Source organism: Phocoena phocoena, chromosome 2, assembly GCF_963924675.1.
Source record: "Phocoena phocoena chromosome 2, mPhoPho1.1, whole genome shotgun sequence".
Taxonomy (NCBI): domain Eukaryota; kingdom Metazoa; phylum Chordata; class Mammalia; order Artiodactyla; family Phocoenidae; genus Phocoena; species Phocoena phocoena.
The window spans coordinates 101168882-101196196 of record NC_089220.1 but is presented as its reverse complement, the minus strand read 5'-3'; the positions used below and the strand labels follow the sequence as shown (position 1 = coordinate 101196196).

The 27315-nt window shown below is 45.2% G+C and overlaps 1 protein-coding gene across 4 annotated transcripts in view; it reads left to right on the top strand.

Annotated features, from left to right (window-relative positions):
• Positions 1 to 17746, top strand: part of ALDH1A2 (aldehyde dehydrogenase 1 family member A2) — a 93983-nt gene extending 76237 nt beyond the window's left edge. For 3 of the 4 annotated variants that reach the window (XM_065872344.1, XM_065872343.1, XM_065872346.1), the window contains 6 exons: positions 5617 to 5719; positions 7379 to 7563; positions 9688 to 9852; positions 10536 to 10693; positions 11008 to 11082; positions 17674 to 17746. In XM_065872344.1, the coding sequence (XP_065728416.1) occupies positions 5617 to 5719; positions 7379 to 7563; positions 9688 to 9852; positions 10536 to 10693; positions 11008 to 11082; positions 17674 to 17746 (759 nt within the window). Of the gene's footprint in view, positions 1 to 5616; positions 5720 to 7378; positions 7564 to 9687; positions 9853 to 10535; positions 10694 to 11007; positions 11638 to 17673 lie in introns of those variants that run through there. The other variant, XM_065872345.1, reaches the window with a different exon arrangement.
• Positions 17747 to 27315: the final 9569 nt, after the last annotated feature.

Sequence of the window (27315 nt, the reverse complement as noted above, 5' to 3'; positions counted from 1 at the left end):
CTGCATTGTTTTTCACAATCAAGCTTTGCAATTGCTATTATCCCTTAAATTAAAGGAACTGCTTAGATGCCTTGGTCCTGTGACTTTCTGGTGCAGATCTGAACAGACTGATTTGGTCTGTTATTTCTGGATATTTCAGAAAGACAAGAAATGTCCAATTATACATATTTTGGGCATTTCTACCTCTATCATAGAACCAGTAGCACAATGAAAATCAAGAAAGGAGAGGAGGAAAGAAGCACAGAGTCAATCTGTTTGGGGTTTAAGAAAGGAAAATATATTGGAAAAAGCATTCATCTTCAACCTGTTTACTGAGATCTCTACTAGAGAGTTTTCCATCTTTTAAAAAAGGTGGCATATCTCTGAGAAGGAATCCACCCCAATATGTATGCTTAACTAATCAAGAAAAAGAAATATCTCTGAGAAGAAGCCCATCCTAGAAATACGGGTAATTAACTAATGAATAAAAAGAAAAATTTTACCAGACTTTAGAAACTCTGTTCAGGGAGCAACAGCCTTGAATAAAGAGGGCACAGAAAGCCTTCCATGGTCTTTTTGTCCTGTATAACAAATTATTTTCCATGCAAAGCTCCAAATTGCATTTCCTACCCTGCTGCATTGCTGTGAGCATGATTCTGGTACATTGTGGCTCTTCCAGGGATACTCCTGATATCAATCGTGAAGACTATTCAGAATGAGGATGGGAGTCAGAGTTGATTTGTGCCAACATTCCTGCTGAGAATTAGCCCAGTTCCATTATGTGTGGGCGAGCCCCTGGTTCCTCGCCCTTGCCTGTTTGAGGTACACAGATACAGCTGAGAGACTCTGCAGGGAGTGCCAAGTTAAGACACCCCATGATAGGAACATTATCACTTACTCTTTCATAATGAGCTCTTTGTGGGAAACCTAAAAAGATCAGGTTTATCTACCATTCAGTGCAGCTGTGGTGCCTCTATGAAAAGCGAGGTCTGCTTAGTAAGACAAGAAGAATCCAGAAGAATTGGATTCTTCTGGACAGACTCTCAGAATGAGCAGGGGCCCTGAGTCTTTTTTAACTCTTCCAACTAAGTGGGGTACTAAGGGCCAGAGTAACTGCTTGGTTTGTGTCTTCGTTCATCAGTTGGAGAAACTGAGGCCCAAGGAGGTGAAGTGGCTTCCCCAAATCAAAGGTTAGTTAGAGGCCAAGCCAGAACTTATAGTAACTAGGTCTTCTCACTCCCGTGGGCCGAACTGTCGTCCATAAACCTGGTTATGGTTATAATTAGCTAGGTTGTCAGAGATAGGACAGGATGTATAATAAGAGTATATTGTGAAATCTTTTCTGATTTGAAAAAAAGATAATGATGAACTTGGTCAAAATTTGTTCTCTGTGCTTTATTCTATTTAATCTGTGTTCACATACAAGATTTAATTTCTCAAACTGTGTATTTCTCTGTTTTATCTCACAGGTTGCCTATTTATCAGAATAGGGCTTGGTGTTACGAAGTCCACCCCTGTTGACTTGAACCACTCAGAAGACCTGTGCATCCTGGCAGCCTCATTTATCTCACCTCATGCTCCCACCTTGTAGTCGTGTATAAATATGACTGGCATAGCACATACATATCTCCGCGGAACTTACTACTTTTCTATCTAAGATGGGTCACTTAATCCCAGGCCTTTCTTTGATGTCTGTACTTCATTCTTTCCTGGACTTTCCTACCCCATAGATTTTAACTTTGGAAACCTTTGCATGGGATTTGTACAAGTAATATTTTAGGTTGGTTTGCACAGGACCTATCATATTTTGTAAGAGTTGGCTCTCACATGAGCTCTTTATTTTTAAACATTACTCTTCCCTGTTAAGAATTCCCTGCTTTGGAGTTGCATCTATTCTTCCTATTGTCTCTTTCCCCCTTATGGTAATAACAGTGAGGAGTGCCTCCCTTCAGGGTCACTTAACCTCGTTCCACTCACAGGGAGAATTCATGAGTAGTAATATGTTCTCCAAAGAGAGTCTGACCTGCAAACTGAGAGTATTATGTATGGGAAGGCAGATGATGATACCCAATCACATAATTAATGAAGATTTTTACACCTAGCCCACTTCTGTGGGTGAGGCCCAGAGGAGCCTGACTCTGGGTTATAACAAAATGCTGCACAACCGTGATTTCACTGTTCAGATCTAATATTAAATCAGGTCCAGATTTTTCGGTACTTATTGAACACCTGTTAGGTTTACATGGGAATCCTCTTAGCTGTGAGCTCCTCGTGGATGAGGAACTGTGCCTAGCATTGCACTTGGCACATAGTAGGAGAACCAGGAATAAGTGTTGAATGAAGGGGATTGGTGAACAACTGGGGCTTTTCAGAGTATCCTGTCCTGAGGCCACTCCAGATGGAAGTGGTTCTCCTGTAGCGTAACACATCCAGTTCTTTCTTGAGGTTGGGCTGCAACTTGACCTTCTTCCAAAGATGAAAAGGAAAATCATTATTCATCTGAGATTTGCCTTTCGGTGTTTAGCACGAATTTGGTTTCTAAGGAAAAAATGGCAAAGCATTCATGCAGGAAAAATTATTCTTTAGGTATTCTTCTCTGATGACCATAGACTGAGCAAGATTTTTGTATAGTTAACTGTAGCCATGAAAATACTAATCATTGGACAACATTCCTAATGCAACAGATATCAACCCATAGAGCACTTTGATGAATGTCAGGGAGCAGAGCTAACAGAAATGCAATGCTAGTGAGTCGGCACTCTCTTTACCAACTCCACACGTTTATTCAGCATCTTCCTATGTGTAAAATCCGTGATTTCTCCTTGCTTTTGTTTGTTTTTCAAATGTCAGTCTGAAGGCAGACTATACCTTTTGTAACTGATGAACTGTGATCATTATTTGTGTCTATAAAAAGTGATATTCCTCCTCACTTTTAAATTAATTTGGAGTTTCAGGGATAAGGTTTTGGTGGTATGTGCCATGCATTAGGTGCTCAGTAAATATAGAAGGGAAGGCAGAGTGCTGGGAGGAGGTTACGGGAAGGAGAGGAAGTGATCCACACTTGGGCCCTGGAGTCAACCTGCACAGAGTCCAGCAGACTCTGCGTGTAACTGCCAGGTAACCTGGTAACATCCATTGACTTCTAACCTGAGTTTAATATTCTTTAAAATGAGATAATACCTACTTCGTAGGGTTTTTGAGAGGCTTAAATGCATGAATACATGTAAATGTCTGATATAAACCAACTCAATAAATGCTAGTTTTTTAAATATAATTAATAATAATGTTCATGACGTCCAGTGATTCTCTTCTTTGAGAAAGCACTTGTCTCTTTATCTTCCTGGACTTTGAAATGAGTCCCCTTCAGTTGATATGGATTCCTCAGGGCAGAGAGAGACAAGCACAGTAGAATTGCTCAGAACAGGCAGCTGCAGGCGACAGCCTCCTCAGGGACGCCCCATGGTGCTATTGCCCTGCTGCCCTCGTGTGGGTTCCCCTCTGCTAGGGTCTCAGGCTTCAGTCCTAATCTCACCTGACTGCTGTTCTCTTGCCAGGATGGAGGGCTAGATTCTCCTTTCCTTTGTGTATCCATACTTTCCTCTTGCAGGAGAGCGTGTTTGCCTGAGAACGGGGCCTTTATTAGCCCATCTTCCTAGGGGGTTTACCTTGAGGTCGAAGAGAGACAAGCCGGCCCGGTGGGGAAGGGCCGTCTGGCTGTGGGCTGATGTCTGCCCATTAATCCTTAGGGCCAGACGTTGATGTTTCTTAAACCTTTGATGAGTAACAGTGTTCTGCATCTAAGAGACTCTAATTTTACCTCTTTCAGAGACATCACTATTTTTTCACCAAAATTAGATTTCCTCAGAATGAGAGTATATTTTCTAAAAATGTTTTGGCACAAGGTAGAGTAACAATAAAAACATGTAAAGCATTTAGCCCTGCTAATGAGCAATACTGGAGACTGGTGGCAAGTCAGAAGGCTTCGTCGGGGTTTTCCTGAGGTAATTGACATGCACAGAGAGTGGAGGGGCCCTGGGAGGAGACCTGCCTTGGAAGATTCTGTCCCCTACAGCCACCTCCATTTCTCTGCGCCCAGCGTGGAAGAAGGGGACCTGGCCTCTCATACCTGTGCGCGGCTAACTGGTGTAGGCGCTTACTGCGTGCCAGTCTGGGTTCTGAGGGCCGTCGACCCTAAATCACTTCATCCTCAGGACACCTAAGTTCTGAGGTGGATACTGTTTCTAGCTCCATTTACAGAGGAGGGGACGGAGGCTCAGAGAAGATAAAAAATTTCCCAAGGTCAAACAGTCGTTAAGTGATATAATCAATAAAAAAAAAAAAAAACCCAGGCTCCAGAGCCTTTTCTCTTAACCACTGCTCTACTACACTGCTTGAGGAGTTACCCCGTCCTTCCTGAGGATCGCACGCAGGGACCAGAGGGGTCCAGCATATGTTTAGCATTTCTCTTCCCCAGCTTTTTAAAATATTTTCAGTAGGATTCCAGGCATAAGTAGCAGTCTTCATCTCAACAACGGCAAACTGCCTATAAGAGCTATAGGGTGGCCCAGCACTTGCCGTAGAGTGACCTCTGCCCTCCAATAGGGCAGCACCCTGTCACAGGCCAGGTGCCCTGGAAGGGGTTTCTGAGATGGAGTTTGCCATGCAGGTTATTTATTAGGGATCCCAGCCAAAGGGCAGTTGACACAATGGGAAGTTGAGCTGCAGTGCAGGCCTGATGGCCTCAGCCAAGCACCTGGCTGTGGTGGAGCGGACGTGGTCTCTCAGAGCTGCCTGGTGGTACCACCGCCACCGTCAGGTGGTGGATGTGGGACACCTGAAGGAGGGCATCCCCTTGGGCAGGGAAGCTCTTTTCAGCTGAGGTGACTCTGAAGGAGCTGACAGCACTCCTTGTCACTGAGGCAGTGCGTTCTTCCTTGAAAGGGGGCTCTAGGCGCTGCATCCGTGTTTCCATCTTGACGCTTTCAATTTTATTAGCATTGTGAATCTACACAATGGGAAATGCTTTCTTCAAACTCAGCCTCTATTTGCTTGGATTCTAGATAAGTAGGCATTGCACAAATAAAGACAGATCCTCAGCTTTCTGGAATCCTTTTACTATAGCCCTAGGCAGAAGCAAAGGTATCACATCAATATATATATTTGGACCATGTGATTAAAGTCATACCTGGCATTTTTGGAGGCACTTAAAGAGTTTGTTTTACACTCATCATGTCTTTCAAGTGGAGCCAGTTGGCTTTTTCTGGAGGCCAGAGTCCAAAGCTAAAAGCCACAATGCAGTGATGGAAAATCTCTAGTTACATTTTGCTTGCTAGTTGTCTTTTAGAGAAATCTTTCAGGGATTAAGATTCCAGGTTTAACTCCCTTTTCCTTGCTCCTTCCATCGTGATACTAAAGCAGTCTTCCAGCTCACTTCAGAACAGACATTAACCTGCATCCCAACTGACTTATTTCTTGTCCACGCAAGTTGACCACAGATTCGTTCCTGTGTATCCGGTGGGTGCTTTGCCCTGCAGGATCCATTACTGCTGTGTCCCACTGTTGCCCACAGCTGGCTCTGGCCACTGACGGTCTCAACTGCAAGGTGCGCAAAACCTTTCTCCATTTCCCTTCTTTCAGGTTGGAAAGCTTATCCAAGAAGCAGCTGGAAGAAGTAATTTGAAACGAGTAACTCTGGAACTTGGAGGGAAAAGTCCCAATATTATTTTTGCAGATGCTGATTGTAAGTCAACCACAGATCTCTTACATGCCCTGGCATACTGGCCTGCGGTGCTCACTTTTATTATCTCCACTTTCAACAGGACACTAAGAAAAAGGTCTTTGAAGCTAAGTGGCATTCAAGGAGAAAAATCTAGACCCTTCCTTTTAAGGACAAAATAATATTGGTAAAGACCACTTATCAGTTGACAATCAGATAGAGTTTGTTTTCTAGACATAATAAGCCATTTTGACTCTGTGTTGTTGTAAAATAGGGTAGAAGAGGTGAAGGCCTGGTTGGTGTTGTATAGTGGAAAGAGCAGTGGTCTAAGCCTCTGAACACTGGAAACGTAACCTCTGCCTAGATTCGAGAAACTTGAAACGTCTCATGTTTGCCTGGTGGCTTTGTAGATCATTAAAAATTTTTAGTTCACTAGCTCTACCAACGTTGTCCCAAACCCACACCCCCTTCTCTGTTTAGCCATCCCCACCCCTTTCTGTTGCCCCCATGGCTCTTAGTCAGGATGACAACACACTATGGTCGGTTCTGTATGAATAGACCTAAATTGGAGGTGATTACACCTTGGCAGTAGGACTATACAGAGGCCTAGAGCTATAACCTAGAAACCCCACGTCTCCAGGCAGGATGCTCTCTAGTCCACTCTGCACGGGTGTGCTCCTCATGTTTGGAAAAACTTGCCAGGGAATGAAATTACAAAACCTCTTTCAGTCATCCTTTTTCTTCTTCACATCCTGCCAGGCAGCACTGCTTCCTCAATTTCACTACTAGAGAGATCAGAGAACAGAAAGCAGATTGCCTGAATTTCAGCCCCAGCTTGGAATTTGCAAGTTCAGCTTCAGCTTTATACTAGTTGTCAAGAGGATCAGAATTCTGTACCTAAATTCCTATTAAGGTGTAGGCACTCCACTGACAGTACATTGATTCATTCAGTCAGTGAGTCATTTAGCAACTAGCAGACACCAGATTTATTAATACTATATTGAGTATTACTTAGTATCTCTTATTTTCACATGAGATGAAAACGAGTTACCATGTGCTACTATACAATTCCATGTAAATATAGAGGAAATTGAGCGTCTTCAAAGACGATCATTGCTGTCACAGTTTAATTTGCCAAAATACTAATTAAAAGTATAGCTGCAAGGTCCTATAGATTAGGGATTGCAAATTGGCAGTCTCTAGGCCAAATGCAAGGCATGGCTATGTTTACTTCTAAGTATTACACAAAATATTGATTTCCGTTTTTTCTTAAAACTGGAAATCTGGCAACCCTGGGCTATGTTTATGCATAGCAACAGCCAAAGGTAGTACTTTCCTTCTGAGTCTCTGTCACATTGCTTTACTCTTATCTACACAGCCCCTTTGGTTATTGGGGTTTGAGACTCCTGTTATAGATAACGTGGTCTAATCCCTCTTTTTACAGAAGAAAGGTTTTCCAAGAAGTGAAGACGTCCAAGTTAACACAGCCAATAACGTCAGGGTCTGGTTAGAACTAGAACCAAGTTGTGTTCTCAATCCAGTGCTTTTCACTGGGCTGCTCACAGTTCTGCTCTGTGGTGAGCATGACATTACACTTGGGGCTTTGGGGAGGGAAGAGGGTCGGTCCCTTAGGCCCCTCCGCAGGCAAAGCAGTGTTGAGAGCATGGCTGTTTCCTCCTGTAGTGGACTATGCCGTGGAGCAGGCTCACCAGGGTGTGTTCTTCAACCAAGGCCAGTGCTGCACTGCAGGATCTCGCATCTTTGTGGAGGAGTCCATCTATGAAGAGTTTGTGAGAAGAAGCGTGGAGCGGGCTAAGAGGCGCATAGTGGGCAGCCCCTTTGACCCCACCACCGAGCAGGGACCCCAGGTAGAAAAATCACAGACATGCCCGTTCTTTTTTTTTTTTTTTAAACATCTTTATTGGAGTATCATTGCTTTACAATGGTGTGTTAGTTTCTGCTGTATAACAAAGTGAATCAGCTATACATATACATATATCCCCATATCTCCTCCCTCTTGTGTCTCCCTCCCTCCCACCTTCCCTATCCCACCCCTCTAGGTGGTCACAAAGCACCGAGCTGATCTCCCTGTGCTATGTGGCTGCTTCCCACTAGCTATCTATTTTACGTCCTGGCTTACCCATCCCCCTCCCCGTGTCCTCAAGTCCATTCTCTACGTCTGCGACTTTATTCCTGTCCTGCCTCTAGGTTCTTCAGAACCTTTTTTTTTTAGATTCCATATATATGTGTTAGCATACGGTATTTGTTTTTCTCTTTCTGACTTACTTCACTCTGTATATTAGTGAGGTCCATCCACCTCACTACAAATAACTCGATTTTGTTTCTTTTTATGTCTGAGTAATATTCCATTGCATGTATGTGCCACATCTTCTTTATCCATTCATCTGTCGATGGACACTTAGGTTGCTTCCATGTCCTGGACATGCCCTTTCTTTACTTAATCTCTTATGAACACAGAAACCAGACACTCTGGTGGAACCCGACAAAGCATCATCTTCCTTCTTCTGCTGACTCCTTACTCTTCTTCCTCATCTGTCTTCATGGCTGGAAATGTAGCCAGTGAGGCATTGCTTGCTTACATCTTGTGCTTCTCTTTCTGTTTCTAAATTTTATCCTTGAAAAGCCAAGAGATTAGGATTGCCTTAAGGATATCTTGAACTTTGGGGGTAGGTTGGAGTCTCCCAGCTCCAAAAAAGGACCCAGGCATGGCAAGATGGATCTTGACTAGAACCCAGTCCCAGTCCTTAACTGCTGGAGTCAAGACATCCCCACAGGTGCCACAGTCAAGGAGGGCAGGTATCTCTCATTCCCAGAAACCCATTTATACTTTTACCAGCTGCCAGGGATTCTCTCCACCAAACTGACCTACTCTGGGATGACCACATGCAGTTTGTAATTGTGTAGGGAATGGAGAGCTGTCTGCTCTCTCTTCTGCCATATGGTTCTCTCTTACGCTGAATGCTTCATGCACTGTGGTGGATGAGGAGGGCCACAAAGGTCCCTGCTGGCTGCACTCTTGAGCTCTGCAGGTTCTCCATGGTCATCAAGGTATATTTCCAGTTAGAACTCTGGTTTTGAACTGAGAATTTTTAAAGGAATATGTAGACCAGATCTCATCTGGATCACTAGAGCATGGGTTTTCCTGATAAGAAGCAATATCTCCTTAGTTTTGGGACCATTTGAGAGAAGATTGAAGTTGTAACAGCAATTCAAGCTCAGGTGAATGTAGGTTTCTTTTTTTTTTTTTTTTTTTTTTTTTTGCGGTACGCGGGCCTCTCACTGCTGTGGCCTCTCCTGTTGTGGAGCACAGGCTCCGGACGCACAGGCTCAGCAGCCATGGCTCACGGGCCCAGCCACTCCGCGGCACATGGGATCTTCCCGGACCGGGGCACGAACCCGTGTCCCCTGCATCGGCAGGTGGACTCTCAACCACTGCGCCACCAGGGAAGCCCTAGGTTTCTTTTTTATTTACCATAATAATTGAGTGATAAGTCTATAACTTGGGGGCTTGCGGGGGGCGAGAATGACCTTACTTTATGGACTAGGATGCTAGCTCTCACTCTTTAAACTTAATCCTTTCCTCTGATGGTATAACAGTAGTTCCATAAAAATATACCCCAATATTCATTTGTTTATAAGGTTAATTTTTACTTATATAAACAGTGAATAATCAATTAGCCAGTATCTCCATCATTTAGAAATACTGCTTAAATCTTGAACTGGTACTTATGACTTGTCAGTATCATCAGAGCAGTACATTCACTGGAATTCTTGATGTATTAGGTTGAACCATACAAAATTACCCTTTTTCATAGGTCCAAAATGGTTAATTAACAGCAGTTCCATATGATTTGACTAGGTATAATGAAGCTTTGGCCAAAAATCACAAATGAGAGAGATTCTTGAGCACATGCTTATTTCCATTTTCATAGAAGATTTTACTTGGAGTCATCAGGCACTTTCTTCTGTAGATTGATAAGAAACAGTACAACAGGATCCTGGAACTCATCCAGAGTGGTGTGGCCGAAGGCGCCAAGCTGGAGTGTGGAGGCAAAGGGCTGGGCCGAAAGGGGTTTTTCATCGAGCCCACGGTGTTTTCCAACGTCACTGACGACATGCGGATCGCCAAGGAGGAGGTATCACATAGATTTTAACAGCAGCCACATCTTCCTTGGGATGGTTTCCAGGGCATTTCTAGTAGACAATATTAGAGGTTTAGTTCTTTGTATTTTATATACATTGTACAATAGCAATAAACATGGCTATGAAAATCCCCAGTTTCAAGAAAGAAGTTAGACAAAGAGGCAAGCAAGCTAGACAGAGGCCCGGTGATGTGCTTTATGATCTCAATTGTTATTAGCCAACAGAACCATCATAAAAGCCAATCAATGGTCTCAGTGATACATTGTCAACAGTTCAGTTCCCCCAAATATGGGTCATTAGGCTGTTAATCAGGAAATAGAAAGCACCCAAGCATCCTCACACTTCTGCAGGAGAGGACCAGTTGCAGATCAGCCACCTCTCCAGAGCGGTAGTTCTCAGTTCTGGAGCAGTGCCTGGGGGATCATGGAGGACACAGCTTTAGAACACACTGTGGAATCAAGCGTTGCCGGGCAGGGTGGGGGAGCGGAGGAGTTAAACTCTAAGGGTAGACTTATGTAATCTTATTCTGGGAAAGTTTGGGATATTTTTACAGTTATGTTCTGCTAACCTTAAACATCATTTAAATGATGAAGGCAGAATAAACTTGCCTTGAAACATAGAAAACAGGTGAAAGGATGGCGAAGCAACCATGTTGGATCAACCTATTTTACTGCAGATCTTTGGCCCCGTTCAGGAAATTTTGAGGTTTAAGACTATGGATGAAGTTATTGAAAGAGCCAATAACTCAGACTTTGGACTTGTAGCAGCTGTCTTTACTAATGACATCAACAAGGCCCTCACGGTGTCTTCTGCAATGCAAGCTGGGACTGTTTGGTAAGACCAGAGTCAGTCTCGTTCTGGCCATAACACATTCCATGAGGGTGGGAGGGGGCTTGTAATTCTCCAGAGCCTGCGTGAAATAAAAGCATATGCTCTGGAAGGGTGGGGGAGACCGAAGACTTCACCCTGAGAAGGGATACTTCCTATTGGCTAGATCAGGAAGTCAAAGTAAATCTTATAAATTATAAAATTTTCATGTGGGGAAAAAGGAATTAAAAAATAGAACTTATAAAAGAAATATCATGCCAGTGGGATTGTTTCTGTGTAAGCAGAATACACACTAACAGTACCATGTTTTCTTCTTTCAGGATCAATTGTTACAATGCCTTAAATGCCCAGAGTCCCTTTGGGGGATTCAAGATGTCTGGAAATGGGAGAGAAATGTAAGTGTCCAAAGTTGCTGGTGCCTGAAGAGAAACAGGGTTGCGAATAGCAGCATAGAGGGGCACTCACAGCATCAGTGAATTCTCTTACTTTCATCCATTCACTAAACAAACACTTGGTTGAAAACATAAATGTATAAGCAAAGCACACATTATAAAGATGAATAAAACACAATAATACCCTTACCTTAAGTGGGAATGGAGAAAAATTCATGTACCAATAATTCCATGTAATAGGTGCTATTATGCAAGTATGTCAAATATCTTGTTAAGTACAGAGGAAAAATCAATCAATTTTGCCTGATGAGGTCACAGAAGACTTCACAGAGGAAATAACACTTCAGTTTCTTAGGAGCAGGCATTCCAGGTAGAGGGAATAGCAAGAACAAAGGCATGAAGGCATAGCAAATACAGACTAGTCCAGACACAAAACAGAGTTTGGCATGTTTACAACAGACGTCACCAACTGCCCACCCAGGGACAAATCTGGCTTAGAGAAATGTTTTGGTTTTTTTTTCCTTATAACATTTAAAAACCTTTACCTGACATTCAAAATGGGGAGACTTTCCATAAAAATCTAGATTTCTTACATATTTTCATTCCCCCAAAGCAAAATTGCTGCAGCTGTGAGCTCTGCAGTTTTCCCTATTCCCCATCATGCCTGCTTCTGGGAACTGAATATTGGCTGTGTTCGTTTTACACATAGCCAATTCACTCGCTGTCACCTGCTCAGTGCCTATAGGATCTTTGAGTCTGGGGCTGCAGAGCCTAGGGTACAGGATGCATGGAGGAGACTTGCTGAAGATACAAGTGGAGAGGTTGCTTTAAACCCAATCTCAAAGGGTTTTTAAAGGGCATGCTGTGGGAGCTGAGGGGATACCAACGTTCTTATGGCCAACATTCTTGGTGTATAGAGGATGTTTTGGCAGAGATCACAGGAAGATGACCCATTACAAGGATTTTGCAATAACAATAATAGGTATTAATTAAATGCCTGCTCTGCATATGGCTTTATTCTGCCTTCTTACCTTCTTACTTGCTTTTCACAGTGATTCTATGGGATAGATACATTTATCTTTATCTTACAGATGGTTCAGATGAGGAACTAAGGGTTGGAGTGGTTAAGTAGCTTGCCCAAGTCTCACAGCCAGTAAGTGGCAGATCTGAGCTTTGAACCTAAATTTTAGCGGCTTAGTTTCCGTTATGTCTGGCCAAGGAAGCATGGGAACCGGGTATAAGGACTCTTCCGGGTCAGAATCAGAGCTGGGCTGCCCTCTTTTGATGCTGAGGACCTGAAAAATGGGACTGTGGCAGAGGAAAACTAGAGTGATTGCATTTGCAACTTCACATATGAATGGATTTTTAGAATTGCTTTCGGAGAATGAATGGTAGCTAGGGTCTTCCTGAGCTGACATCTCCCCTCATCCCCCAAAACGTTCATTTTCCCTCATTTCGAAAGGAGATAGATCCATGCTAGATCCATGTTTTCTGTGACTCATAAGAGGAAACATCTTCCATGCCTGTTCCCTCGGGCATTACTGAATGCATACTTTTTTGAACAAATGCTTAGTTCGCAATCAATCTGCTGCAAAGTATTGAGCACATACATACTTTGTGCAAAGCATGATGCTTGGGCTGTAGGGGAAGGTGGAGCTCATTAAATTACTTAAAATTTTGTTGGATAAATGAAATATACAACATTGAAAGAATCAAAAGAATTCCAGAAAAGCCTGTGGAGTGGTAGAGGAATGCAGGGGTGATAGAGATCATTGTGAGCTGGAGAAGTCCAGGAAACCATTAGATGTGATCTTTTATAGGGATTTGAATTGGCCTTTAAAGGAGAGGAACATTTGAGTAGATGAGGAGAGAGGAATCGTTTTTCATGGTTGGTGGGCAAAACAGGATAGCAGTGGGGGAAGAGTTAGCAGAGGCATTGTGGGAGAAATAAGTATGGTGTTTGGGGGGAAGGGCAGTGAACCCATGACTAGCACAGGGGATTTACATCTTCAGATACTGTAGCTGGTAATCTCTAGTCCCGAGCCATTAAACCATGAAGTAGATATAGCTTTGAGGCTAAGAGCAGAGTTTCTAGAATCACACTGCACAGATATGTACCCTGGCTCTACTGCTTAATACCTGTGCAGCCTTGGACAAACTATTTAATCTCACCGAGTCTCAGTTTCCTCATCTATAAAATGGGAATAATGATAGATAGTACTTACCCTGCAGAGTTGCTGTTAGGATTAAATGTTAGAATCATGTATGCCAAACAGCCAGCAAGGTATCTGGCAAACCTTCAGAAAATGTGAGCTACTATCATCATTATTGATCAAGTAGATGACTGTTATGTAGGCAGTCCTTCTTTTTCTTAATAAATGTATTAAGAAAGGGAGAAACTGCTCTTGCTTGAACCTTTGCTTCTGGCCTTCAGTACCTCCCACTTGCTTTATAGCCAGAACCCATACCCAGTCTGGATCCTATTTGCTAAGTTATTAGTATTCCTTCAGCTTTTATAAAGTCTTCATGTACTCTAAGTATCTCTTCTTAACTTGCACATGGCCTTAACTTTCTGCTTCCACTTTTGAAGATGCATTCAACTTCTTTCTTTTCCTGCCCCTGTGTTTGTGCTCTCCCAGTCTCTGAAATGTTGGGGCCATCGCCGGCTCTGGGAATGCTGCTCACATTGACTGTTACAGATCATTAACAGGGTGTATCATGGGCATAAAATAACTAATTGCTGGTTGGTGGTTTCTCATCTCAGGCTAGCCCTGGCCTCTCATCACAGGCAAGCCTCCTACCAGGATTCGGGCTTGGGACGTTGTTCAGGCGCAGTCTCTTCCTGTCAGAAATATCGCCCTCGCCTAGAGAGAAGGTCCAAGAGACAGTTTGGCTGTGTCAGAACCACACAGAACGGTGGCCTTTCTCGACTCGTCCCATGGGCACAGTAGTGATTTGGCCTTCCCAGTGCAGTTAAAAAATAATTAGGAAACAGTGCTCTTTGATGAGACTCACTTCATCTTATCTAAATTATATGAGTCTTTGTTCCTGTTTGCCCCCAAAACATGTTTTCTCTTCCTTAAATGACCTGGAGTGGTAGGAAATGCTTCAGATAAAAGAACCTGCCCTGTCCTGGTTCCCCACTCTTCTTCTCATTTAATACAGTCCTGGAAACTCTGCTTAGCCTTCCACTTGGACAGAATTGTTTATCTCATGGCCTGCAGGCTCCATGCAGCTTTGGTCCCTGACATCTCCTTGCCCACCTCTAAGAGGAACAGAGAAGGGAAGTAGCATTTTCTGGAAATGAGCTCCAAGGAAGGCTGTTGGAGCCCCTGAGTGCTACCCCACAGAGAGCTGTGGAGAGGGCTGCCCTCTACAGGTTATCTGATGAGCTGGCCTCTAATTCCCAGGGTCAGAGACTTGGGCTGAGTTTCTCTCCGTTCTGCTTGTCCAGCTAATTCCATTTATTTCAGCCTTCCCATCCTTTTCCGTCTCATTTAAGCTCTCCTGAGACAAGGGGTCATAGAGTCCAAGCTATAAAATATGTATCACAAACCTAGGGGATGGAAAGAACGCTGTGAACCTCAGCATTTTAAAAACTAAGGACACACGCTTTGAAGACGAGAAGTGTTGTTCGGATGCTCTGAGTCAGTGTGTGTGTGCACAGCATTGCGTATGCACAGAAAGTCACCTGAAAGCTGGGAGAGGGGCTTTCTAACCCTGCCTATCTGGCGATCCACTCTCAGAGATTCTGATTTAGTAGAACTGGGCTAGGGCCCAGGACCTGGATTTTTAACAAGCTTCTGGAATGATTCTCGTGCAGGTGGTCTGGGGATGCTGCTCTGAGAAATGCTGCTGTAAGTCAAAGAAAAGGGCAGGGAAATATACACCCTAAGCAGAAATCCCTATTTGTTTTATGCGTGAGTCTGAGTGACTTCCTAAAATGGCTGGCTGAGAGACACACAAATCTAACGTCTTACCTTACCTTTACGTATGCCGAGTTAGGTTCATCTTCGGGAATATGACCTAGTCTGGCCAAGAAGCAGGAATACAAGCTTCTAAATGTGCTGTGCCCTGACACGTGGCCCCGCCGGAAAGGTGACTATACAAAGAGATTGGGGCATGTCAATAACAATACGTCTGCCTTTTGTGCAGTAGTGGACTTCTTCCTTAACTATGGAACTATGTGCCACAGAATTTAACTGAGAAAAATTTTAGTAGATTTGAGAGAAGGACCCTAGAATGAGATGGCGAAATAGCTGAAGAATCCACATGTTAGGGATTGGATTCAGAGACCTTACAGCAGTGTTGCTCAAAGAGTGGGTCCAATAGCCACCCATCTCATGGTCTCCTGGGCTCCTCCCCAGACCTACTGGAACAGAATCTTTGGTGGGAGATGATCAGGAACCTACAGTTTAAGCAAGCTTCATGGGTGATATGTGTATATTAAGGTTCAGGAACTGATGTCAGAGAGACGACCGGGTGCCAAGAGGAAGGAGAGAGTCAGCTGGAGTCATACAGCCAGTTTAACGCAGAGCCGAGTTGGCACTCCTGTCTGCCAACCCCCACCCTCAGTGTTCTGCTCCACGCGCTGCCCTGAGACCTCTCATTGGCTTTCCTTGAGGCCTGGGCCCATGGGCAGTCTTTCCTTTCACGGCAGATGTGAGTCCACTCCAACATCTCGGAGCAGGCTGTGTGCCGGCCATGCAGCAGATGGCCTCCTGGGACCCGAGAGAGGAGCACCTCCAGTCCAGCAGAATTTTCCGTTGCTTTGAGCACCCAGAGATTTGGGATCCGGCAGTCACACTCGAAAGCAAGGTTTCTAGCTCTGTAGACTTTCTTACATCTCTCACAACCTAGTTAGAGATCTGAGTGGGAGGAAAGTGGTTCAGGGTCTGCCCCATGTGTGTGCACAAGCGAGGGAACAAGAAGGGAGTAGCCACACTTCAGACAGTAGGCAGATGGTGTCCGTGATGAAGAGACACATGCACAGTTGCCCAAGGGCAGGAGAAAGGCCAGCGAGAGCCAGAGCTGAGCTGGTAATAAAGAGACAGCCTGGACAGAGCCGGTGAGGGAGCCACATTCTGAGTGGGGCAATCCCAAGCTTATTCTTCCCATTCCTGCAAGCAGAATGGCCAGTGCAGACGAGAGAGCAGCATGCTGCCTGAGTCGCTGATGTTCTGGGGGCTGTGGGGGAGGAGGGGGGCGCGACCACTCAGGTGCCCTGGTACTCAGAGGAGCTGCTGGCACAGCAAGGGCAGCTCTGTGTCGGGCCAGGGAAGCAGAATGAATCCTTTACAGCGGGTCTTCGCTGTAAAGCCCAGTTGCAGTGACTTTATACCTTTTATATGAGACTGTTTTTAAAAACGGCCTGTCTTAATCTTTTCTTATTCAAATACATCTCTAAGCGTTCTTTCATGTTTTTTTCTGGCAGAGATGGTCAGTCAGCAGGGTGGAACTGGGGAAGAGGGCGTAGGAAGAAGCCTGCCCCCCCTTCCTGGCTCCCACAGTTATCAAGTGCTTTCTTTCAGCCTGATGCTGTGGGCTGCATGCTAGGTGTGGGGGAGGACAGAAAGCAGGATGAGGAAGATGCAGATCGGTGGGGGAGACAGAGGCACTCGAGCACCCCCGCCCTCCCTCCTGGTATTACGGGGCTGTGGTAGAGGTGGGTACAAGGTGCTCTGAACACAGAGCAGGAGGGGCACTCCTTCTGCTGAGAACTTGAGGAGAAGCTTCACAGAGGAGTGACTTTGAAAAGAAAAGAAGAAGAAAATGTCAAGTATTTTGCAGAAAATAATTAAGAGAACATGCTTGATGTGACAATGAAATCGAGAAAAGAAAGAAAGACAATTAAAGAGAGGTAGGAATAAGAAGGAACGAGAGAAGAGAAGTGAAGGAAAGGAGCACCGTAGCAGTGAGGCTTTTCCACGCGCCAGCACCCTTCAGGCAGTGGTCGGAGGGGCTGTTTCTCCTGGGGCCGCCGAGGCAGGTGACCTGGCTCCCCCTCCCCCCTCTCAGGCCCGGCCACCTACAGGCCCTTCAGAGGCCGGGGCCGATTATCTGGTTTCTCCTGCACCCGGCCCAGCACGGTGCTGCCCCATAGTAACAGTGCGATAAACGTTCGTTTGCCTGATGACAGAAATCCCTGATCAAGGCCCCAGAGGGTGCCATGAGCCAGGAGGGGAAGTGGCCGAGGGCAAGTCTCGGGAGACAGCTGACTCTCACTTCCCAATTCCTTTCCCATCCGTGGTTTTGATTTCCTCTTTCCCCTGACTCTGTGGAGGCCGCAGACGGTATTTGTTCAGGGTTCTGTCTTTAAGGCATTGCGTGTGATCTGTACTCTTCTGTGGTGGGCCTTTGGGTATTGTTGCCACTTATTAAACTGAAGGACCAGTGAGAAGGAATGTAGAACATCAAGCCAAGAGGACCCTCGTGGTTTTCTTTCAGGTAAAGTGGACTGGGTCTCGAGGAGAGCCATTAGAGCACAGGCACATCCTGGGCGTCCAGTGGTTGGAACAGGGTTTTTGAAGAGGAAAGCCCATGTTGAGCTGTCTAGGCCTCTGGTACCTGATACAGCCCGTTTCTGTTTTTCAGGGGAGAATTTGGTTTGCGAGAGTACTCCGAAGTTAAGACTGTGACAGTAAAGATCCCCCAGAAGAACTCTTAAGATGGCCAAGAAGGAAGGTGAAGGCCGGCCTGCACGACTCTCCCCCTCTGCTTTCCCTGTGGGGCCCAGCTCTCAGGAATCCAAACTTGATACTCAGTCCTTACTTAAGATTTAAATGACAGCAGGTAGGCCAGGCCATTCGCTGCGTAAAGAAAGCAAACCAGTTGGGCGTGGTTTCTTGGCACCCTGTGAGGGATCACCTTAACAGTACCAAACATTGGGGAACGTGGGATAAAGGCGCGAGGAGTAGCTGTGGGGCATACCCAGTATTTCTTTCTGGGGTGAGGGAGCTGTATTATTTGATGCCTTCTGTCACAAAGGACTTTGCTTGTGAGCAAAGGTAGCCTTTCCATTGTCTTCATTTCCCCCTTCCAGGCTCTCCCTGCTCACGCACCCCTCCCGCTCCTCCAAGGAGATCTCAGCTGAGCTCATCTGGGGCAGATGTTTGGGCCGGGAACAATTTTCCAAGGTTTTGCAGCCAAATTACCATTTCATGTCATCCATTTCTTCAAAGCAAAACATGAAATGGTTTTAGTTAGAGCCAGACCAGACTGAAAATGCCAGGAGCTGGTACACTGCAGATGTCCTAAGGAGAAAGAACTTGGGATATTCCTGACCCAGTCTGGCTTTCTTACATCCATATATAACAGAAGTGAAAGATCAGGAGGTGGAGCTCCAGCGATCATTATGTGTAGTTCACAGCCTCGGAGCTCATCACTGCATGGTTTGAGGGGGTAAGAGAGAGGGATGTGTGTGTGTGCGCGCGTGCGCGCGGGCATCTGTGCATTTAATTCCTTCTTGAGTATTCTGGAATAAGTCAGGGGGTGGGTTTTTCATGGATTAATCTTTTCCAAAGCTTGTCTTTAAAATCAACCAAAAACTGATCTGAGCAGGCTTGAGAATTTGGAAAAAGGTAATGCTGGGTGCCTTGTAGAAATAATTCCACTTCCAATACTGCTGACAATTCATACTAAATGAATTATCTCTGCAGTTGGAATCTATAGCTTCTTCCACCTCCCACCCCCACCCCATCCCTGTCCCTGGTGCACGCCACCTCCCAGTCCCAGTGCTGTGGGTGTGACTTCAGCTTCCCATGCCCTAGGTCAACTGGCAGTAACCTTGGAAAATCTGGCCAGGCTCAGAGGTTTCCTTCTCCATTTGTAGAGTTCCGGTGTGCCACAACTGCCACGCTGCACCAGATCTCCACTTGTCACGCCCGTGGCTTGTCCACACACCACTCTTGCTCTTGGCCTCCCAAGGGGGAAGCATGAAGCAGGCTGGCTCCCTTTCCTCCAGCCACACATTCCTCTTCTGCTTTCCACTGAAGGCTCCATCTCTGACATGGGCAGTGTCAGCTTCCTTTCCTTTTTCCCTCTTTCCAGCTGCCAAATCCAATTCGTTCTCTAACCTAGATGAAGATCATTTATTTAAAAGTACCAACATAACCTAGAATATATGAAATATGGGCAACACATATATAGCCTTCTGTATTTAATGGTTTTCTGCTTTCTAACCATACTGGTTTTCTATTTATAACCCTTGACTATTCATGATGTTTTAAAGAAACCTCTCCTTGCTGTTATTGACAAAGGACAGTGGCCAGATGCCTTGAGAGATGCCACATTTCTGAGTTCTTTCGTGTGAATGTCATGCTCTCCTCCTATAGCCTGTGTCCCAGTGAACATATCCATTAACCAGATAGTTACCTTTGAACTGCAATATAGAATGTGAAAATGAAGATTTATTTCTTTTAATTTACTTAAAAAAGAAACCTCTGTGCTAGCAATAAAGCATTTATATTGTGTACTCCTCGGGATCATTTGGCTGTGTTTATCAGTGTCTTTGTGTCATACCGAGTCCATCTAGGTCCTTCTCTCAGCTGCTGGGCTTTTCAGGTATGTTGCTGCCTCTGGCTACTGAGCAGAATTTGGGGGGTATTCTTGCCGTAAGGTAAACAAGACCCTTATTTCTGACACTGTTTAAAATCCAGGCATACATACAGTTCTGTGTGGCAAACAAGTATAACCATGTATGAAACATATGAAATGACAATTTTCATCCAAAGGAGCCTCTGTGAAAGCTAACGTAGAGGAGTCTTCAGGCCTGTTCTCACAAACATGGACCACGTGATGAGAGCTCACATTTGCTAATGGCATCTATCGGTAGCTTTATTTTTATTTACCGAAGTGGAACAAAGTCAAAAACTGACAACCTGATGTAATATTTTTGCAGCTGTAGAAAGGAAGCTGTACATGGTGACTATAGGACCAGCCAGAGCTTGTTTGCTTTCTGTGTGTTCTCAGGGTTGTGCTTTTGGAGAGCAGTTTCCACCCTTTAGACCTGCACATCCCCTCCTTCCAACCGTGCTTCCCCACCCAAGTCCTGGTCAAGTGAAGCAAAAACAAAAACTGATGACTTAGACACAAAGGAAGTGAGACCCGGGGAGAGACATGTTGCTCTGGACTGGGATTCCTTGCTCTGACTGCTGGTATCTTGTTCCTCAGAGGAACAAACTGGGCGTCGGAGAATGCCGTCCCTGGGGCATGGGGTGAACTCTGAAACGTAGGCTGTAGGCTTTCTGCGAATTTACCTTGTGTTCAATATTTCGGGCATCAGAGAGAAAATGAGAACAAGATGGACACAGAGTAATCATGTAAAAGTCCTTTGTTAGGTGCCAAGTAGATGTTATAGATAGCAGGAATCCGGAATAAGGTAAGGCATGATTTGATACTTCTTCAAGGCATAAAGTCCGTCAGACCTCATCCATTTATGATGCTGACATAAAGGAAAATGAAGAGAGGTGGCATTTTAGGTGTCATTAATGAGACCAACACAGAGACACCAATTGGTGATTTGTCATCAGCACGACATAATTACAGTCTTTTTGTTAACCCCTGAGATTTTCATTGTACCTTTTCCTCCGAAACACCCTCAGTGCATTCATATTGACAGTGTCGTTCTTTTTAATGACATTTTAGATAATAAAAGACAAAAATATTGCAATGTAGGGAGTAAAGAACAGAAAGGAGCAGGGACTCTACTGGAGTGTGTCGTTAAAACAGGAAGGCACCCAAGAAAAGAGGACAGTCAGAGACAAGTGAATGGAAGAGGTGGGTTTTGAACTAGGCTTGAGGAAGGAATGTAGTTTCAATAGGCAAGGGAGCAAGAAGAAGGCAATCGTGCTCAAAGGAGTAACCTGCAGAGGCACAGAGGTGAGGGAGGCCAAGGCATGCTTTTGTGATAGGGGATGGACCAGCAAGAGCAGGTACCACGTGCCGTAACTTGGTCAGATGGGGGTCGGCCAGAGAGTTCCATGGCACTGCCCTGCCCCGCCCCATGCTCCTGCCAGCCTCAGAGCTCCTCAGAGCTCACAAGTTGCACATGCTATACATTCAGTTAGAAGAAACTAGAGCTGTATTTAGCTAGCTGAGGTCAGGGAGGAGGAAACTGTCCATGTAATAGATGTTAAAGAGTGAGTAGAATTTGGAAAGGTATGAAGAGGAGGGATAGCAAGACTGCTGGGGAAAAAAATCTCCCCACAGAATTTGTTAATGTCACATGGGCTGCATTCTTGGCAGGGGGAGGGGCACAAATAGAACAGAAATGCCCATTGTTACTTACATGTGTTTATATAGCTATTCACTTTTCTAGGGGTTTTTTTTGTTGTTGTTGTTGTTTTTTTTTGGTTGACTAGTATCCCAGAAATATTTAGTCAGCAACAACAATGCTTAAAGTATAAGAGAAAAAATGAAAACAACAAAATCACATGAATTAAAAAGCAAGAGTAAAGGAAAAAACAAAACCACGGTGAGAAGCAAATGCAGCCAAAATGAGACCAGAAAATACACATTCTACAAAGTCCTATCATCACTCATCTTAGGGAAATCTGATAATCTAGTGAGAGAAGAGCCAACACCGCAGGCCAGTGATCCTAAGAAATTAACCTCCCTTCCTCCCTCCTGTCCTCTCCCCTTCCCTACCTCCACAAATGTTTACTATGCCAGATGCTGGCACAGGTGCTGGGATACAGAGCGGGCCAGGCATGGCTACTGCCCTCGTGAAGCTCATGGTCTCATATGGCAACTCAGAGCCAAGAGTTGGTAGTTTGCTTTGCTATCTCGCTGTAACTCCTTGCCAGGCACATACATTCAATTTGTGGAAGGATAATGTAGGACCTTTTCCAGGTCCTCTTGGTAATCCAGAGTGACAACTTTGCACACAAAAATAGCCGATTAGCAACATCGCAGAGTGAAAAGCATCAGAGGGTCAGGGAAGTGATCAGAAGTCCTCACTTGAAGTCCCTTATTGGCCATTTGCAAGTTGTGTGTCTTTGCGGAAGTCACTTAACTTTCATGGGCCTCCACTTCCTCCTCTGTAGGATCCAGATGATCATTCCTGCCCTGCCTACCTCACAACGTTGTGTGAGGAGTAAACAACATCACGGATGATGTATCTCTTCTGTTGGTCTGAGACGTCATGCTGCACACATACAACTCTAAACAACTACAAAAAGTGCAAACAAAATGACTCTGTTGCTTTGCTGCTCAGTCCATAGGACATCAGAATCCATCATTTCTCATCCAGTGTTGAGGCCATCATGTAGAACCTGACTCTTTAGGGTGGGTTTCCTGTGGTTTCCAGGAGGCCTCCTTTCCCAAAGGTGGACCTCATCTGAACTCCTCAAGCCAGCTGGGAGTAAGGCGGTGAATACAGCTCCAACTGTTCCCCAGGTTTTGGTTGTGTATATTCAGTACATTGTTCCGACATTCTATAGGGTGATTACAAGACCTCCAAGCTCTGGCCCGACTGTCTGTGCCACCCTGAATGTTTTACACAACAACTGCTCCTCAGTGGGGACCAGCTGGGAATGGGAATGCAGGGAAGTCCACTCTGGAAAGGCATGAAGTCCTCTTCCTAAACATGTACATTGTCTAATCCTCATTTGGTTATTGGACCGATTAAAGGGAAAATCAGCCTGCCATTTAGCCTTTGATGTGGAACTCTTGGATAATGTTTCCTTTGGCTATTTATGAAGCAAGGAGGAACTTGAAACCAGCATGGCCCAGGCGCCATTACTGCTGGAGCAGGAACGCCCTTGAATGGTTTCAAGGTCTTTTAGCCCTGCTTTTTTGGTTTGTTTCTCAAGAGCAGGTCCCTGTCCTCCTTCTCGTGAATGAAATATATGTTATTTGCCAAGTCGGCTCGAGTTGACTAATTTCGTTTACTACATGGTTTTGTTACCGACCCTCCCAAGTCAGTCCCCAACAAGGATCTTCCTGCCCCGTGTCGTCTGAACCAACAGAATGAGACTGAGTTAGGTTTAGAAGCAAAGGGAACTCTGTTCTTTGATCAGAGAAGGGAAAGGTGCGGGATCGGACTCTGGAGTCCAAGCCCTCCCCCGACATGCCAGGGGCGGGCTGGGGCTGCTTTACAGGGATCCTATCAGCTGGGAGGGGGTGGGGTTCTAGGGTGGGGTGGGGCGCAGGCGCAGGCTCAGGCGCAGGCGCAGGCTCAGGCTCAGGCGCAGTTCCGGGCTCCAGATCTCAGTGCCTGGGGCAGCGTTTCTACGCACAGCCCGCCGCCGCCGCCGCCGCCGCCGCCGCCGCCGCCACCTTGAATTGCAGTGTTGCGCGTGGCGCTTCAGCTCACGACCCGGAGCTGAGGTGCTGGGCGCCGCCGTTTTGCACTAGGAGCTCTGGTGTGAAGGGCCGGGTGAGAGGCCTCTGCACGCGGCCCCCTCTAAGCAAGAGCAACCAGACTAAGCACCAAGAAAAAGAAAAAAGGTTAGGCTTTATTTTATTACCCAAACTCTATTTTTATTTCCTGGGAATGGTTAATGGGCTTTGCCGGTGACAAGTCCCTCCTCTGTCTTTTGTCCTGCTCTTCAGTCTTTTATTTTTTTCTTTTTTTGCGGTACTTGGGCCCCTCACTGTTGTGGCCTCTCCCGTTGCGGAGCACAGGCTCCGGACGCTCAGGCTCAGCGGCCATGGCTCACGGGCCCAGCCGCTCCGCGGCATGTGGGATCCTCACGGACCGGGGCACGAACCCGTGTTCCCTGTATCGGCAGGCCGACTCTCAACCAGTGCGCCACCAGGGAAGCCCTCATGTTAGTCTTTTAAATTCAGATTTCACACACTAATTCCGGAAAGGGAAGCCTGTTAGTAACATGAAGAGTTTCTCCAATGGCCAAAGGAGCAGAATCCTAAAGTATTCCACAGCTCACCAGCTGTGTGCCCTTGGAAAATCAGTTAGCCATCCCAACCCTCAGTTTCCTGACATGGAAAATGGGGTGATAAAATTATCTACCTCACACAGTTGTTGTAAGAGTGGAACAAGAAAGTACATGTAGGGGCTTCCCTGGTGGCGCAGTGGTTGAGAGTCCGCCTGCCGATGCAGGGAACACGGGTTCGTGCCCCGGGCTGGGAAGATCCCACGTGCCGCGGAGCGGCTGGGCCCGTGAGCCATGGCCGCTGAGCCTGCGCGTCCGCAGCCTGTGCTCCGCAACGGGAGAGGCCACAGCAGTGAGAGACCCGCGTACCGCAAAAAAAGAAAGTACATGTAAAGTGCTGAATAGTTCCCATTGTAAGAGCGCAAAAAAAAAAAAAAATTAGCAACTATTAAAAATGAATAAATATGTAAGTATTCACTAGCGCTATAGTCCCAAAGAAGGTGTAAATCTCACTTTCCCTCGGCCTTGGTCTAGCACATTGGGGCTGTGGGTTCTTGTGCAGAAGCCAGGCAGGAGGACACCTGTGTTAGATGGTGGGATTGGAACTAGGAATCTTGGTGAATGCTGGGAAGCTGGAAGGATAATCACCACTTAAAATCACATCGGTGCCCAGTCAGTTTTGCTGAGTCATCGAGATCTAAGGATTTCTTAACACAGGATATCATGGCTCCCGTTAGTTTAAAAGCACAGGTAGCAAGAAGAGGCACAGGGTTGAGAGAGGCCAGTGTTAACCCAGAAGGGGGTTTTACCACCTTGTGCTGAATAAATGGCAGCTGTATTGACGTTATTATTTTATTATATATAGTAACAAAATAATAGAATATTATTAAATTATTATTGTTGTTGTCATGGTTCTCTAATTCAAGGAACATGGTGGCTTTTTTGCCTGGGAGGGGAATCACTTGTCTGGTTTAAATATATAAATTGAAGCCCAGCAGTGATTCTCAGGAAGGGGATGGTAACCCCTATGGAAGAGTGACAATCTGAAAGATCTCTTCCCTGAAGCTACAAAGTATGACTCTCTGCAAGTTCTTGGCCCTTTCAGAGGAGCTCAGGCCCAGATGTTGGAAACAGGAACCCTGTCCCAAGCAGGGACCTAGATCAAATCAGCTAAGCCTAAAGGGCCACGGAGAGCAAACCTGAAAAATGCCCAGAACACATTCTTCTGCTGCCTGTTTGTCTGTTTCATTCCCACAAGAAACTGTTATTCTTACAAACTGGTTACAAGGCTTACCCACAAGAAGAATCAATAACCTTAAAGAACCTAGGGAAAATAAAACCACCCTGGAAACTCAATCGCAAGGGCTGGGCTTGGGGCATGATGACCCAGGATTCTGATTGGGCTTTTTTTTTCTTTTCCTTCTCAAAGATAACAAATAAATTAATGCACAAAGCCACATCCATATTGGAAACACTTGTCTTTTTTTTTTTTTTTTTTTCCACTTAAGGCTCAGAGACATCAAGGGCTTTGTAATAAATAAGCTTGTCAGGAATTCTTTTCAGGAAACTCAACCACAGTTTTAGTCTTGTCTATTCAACACATTGTTCAGAAATGTTTTGGTAACCTTTAAAGTCCTACTCTAGGAGAGAGGTTCCCATACCCTTCAATTAAATTTTTTCCTATTTTGAAGGTCATTAAGACTTCGGAAGATATTCTTATACGTGAGTTTGAGTCATGAATCCGTGTCCTCAGCTGAAGAGGCAGGAAGGTCCACGCTTGTGAGGAAAACGTTCCACAGGGCCACCAAGTTGTGCTGTTCCAGGCCCTTCCTGGTTAGGAAGGAGAGCCGGGGCGGGGCGGGGGGGTGTTGGACACAGCTGCCAACTAGCGAGGGCTCACTGGTGTGTGGGGCTCCATCTGCTGTGATAGATGCCAGGGTGTGAACAGACCTAAAGCAATGAGGGTGGGGGACCTGTGCCACGAGAAGGCTATGAGAAACCCTGAAGTAGGGAGTTGGTTCTCCCACTCTGCCAAAACCTGGTCGTAACAGGGACTCAAACAGATATTTGGATACCCACGTTCACAGTAGTGTTATTTACAGTAAAGACGGAAGCAGTCCAAGTGTCCTTGAATGGGTAAACAAAATGTGCTACATACATACAATGGAATATTATTCAGCCTTTAAAAAGGAAGGACATGTTACAATATGGATGAACCTTAAAGACATTGTACTAAGTGAAATCAGCCAGTCACAAAAGGACAAAGATTGCGTGATTCCACTTATACGAGGTACCAGAATAGTCAAATCCATAGAGATGGAAAGTAGAGTAGCAGTTGCTGGCAGTGGGGGAGGAGGAAATGTGGAGTTATTATTTAATGGGTTCAGAGTTTCAGCTGGAAAGGATGAAAAAGTTCTGGAGATGGTGGTATTGATTGCACAATTATGAATGTATTTATTGCCACTAAACTATACACTTTAAAATGGTTAAAATGGTACATTTTATGTTATGTATATTTTACCACAATTTTAAAAGCCCTACTCATAAAAAGACTTGATAACGCACTTGGGGTGATTATATGGCTGATTAGACTTAGAGTACTGGCTCTCAGGACACTTGCATTTTAGCAGGAGAGAAGCCTTAGATCAAGGCTCCTTATCCCAGCTGGTACAGGCGGACCTAAGGGAATGAAAAATAGAGCATCTCTTCTTGAGCATTCTTTCTCAGACGTATACCTGGCTTTCTTCCTTCCCTCAGCAGGAGCAGAAATCACTAGAGATCAGGCATGTCCATGCTGTCCTGCAGCTTCCCGTGCTGGGTCTTCTCCTATTCTAATAGGCTGTTTTCCATGTTTAACTTTTGTTTGGTTTCAGTTTCTTTTAGCGAATCCCAAGCTGTTCCTCTTTCTCGTGATCAAGACTGAATTTGCACTGAATGGTCCCCTTTGCCACCCACCTAATCCTGAAATGGCTAAAACCATGCTACTCGTGCTCAGAGCTACAAAGTATTTAGTTACTGAGAGCTCTTTTCCAAAAGGACAATTATATCTTCTAGTGCCTATGGTTGAAAATATAGATTTAAACAGAAAAGACAGATTTAGGCAGGGATTATATAATAGAATTTTAAGCATTAAAGGGGACCTTTGAATTATTCAGTCTACTGCCCTCATTTTACAGATGTAGAAAATGAGCCAAAAAGAGCGATGACTTCCACACGGTAAACCTTTCAACCCAGGTCTTGGAACTTAAGTCTGTTGCTTTTTCTCCCCTGCCTCCTGGGATAGAATTTTAGAAAAATTGTTATACTGAATCCCCCATATTACTTTACAGAAGTGAAACGCAGTCATTGATTGCAAATGTTTCCAGAAGGGTTCATGAGTGTCTTTTAATAGAGCGCATTT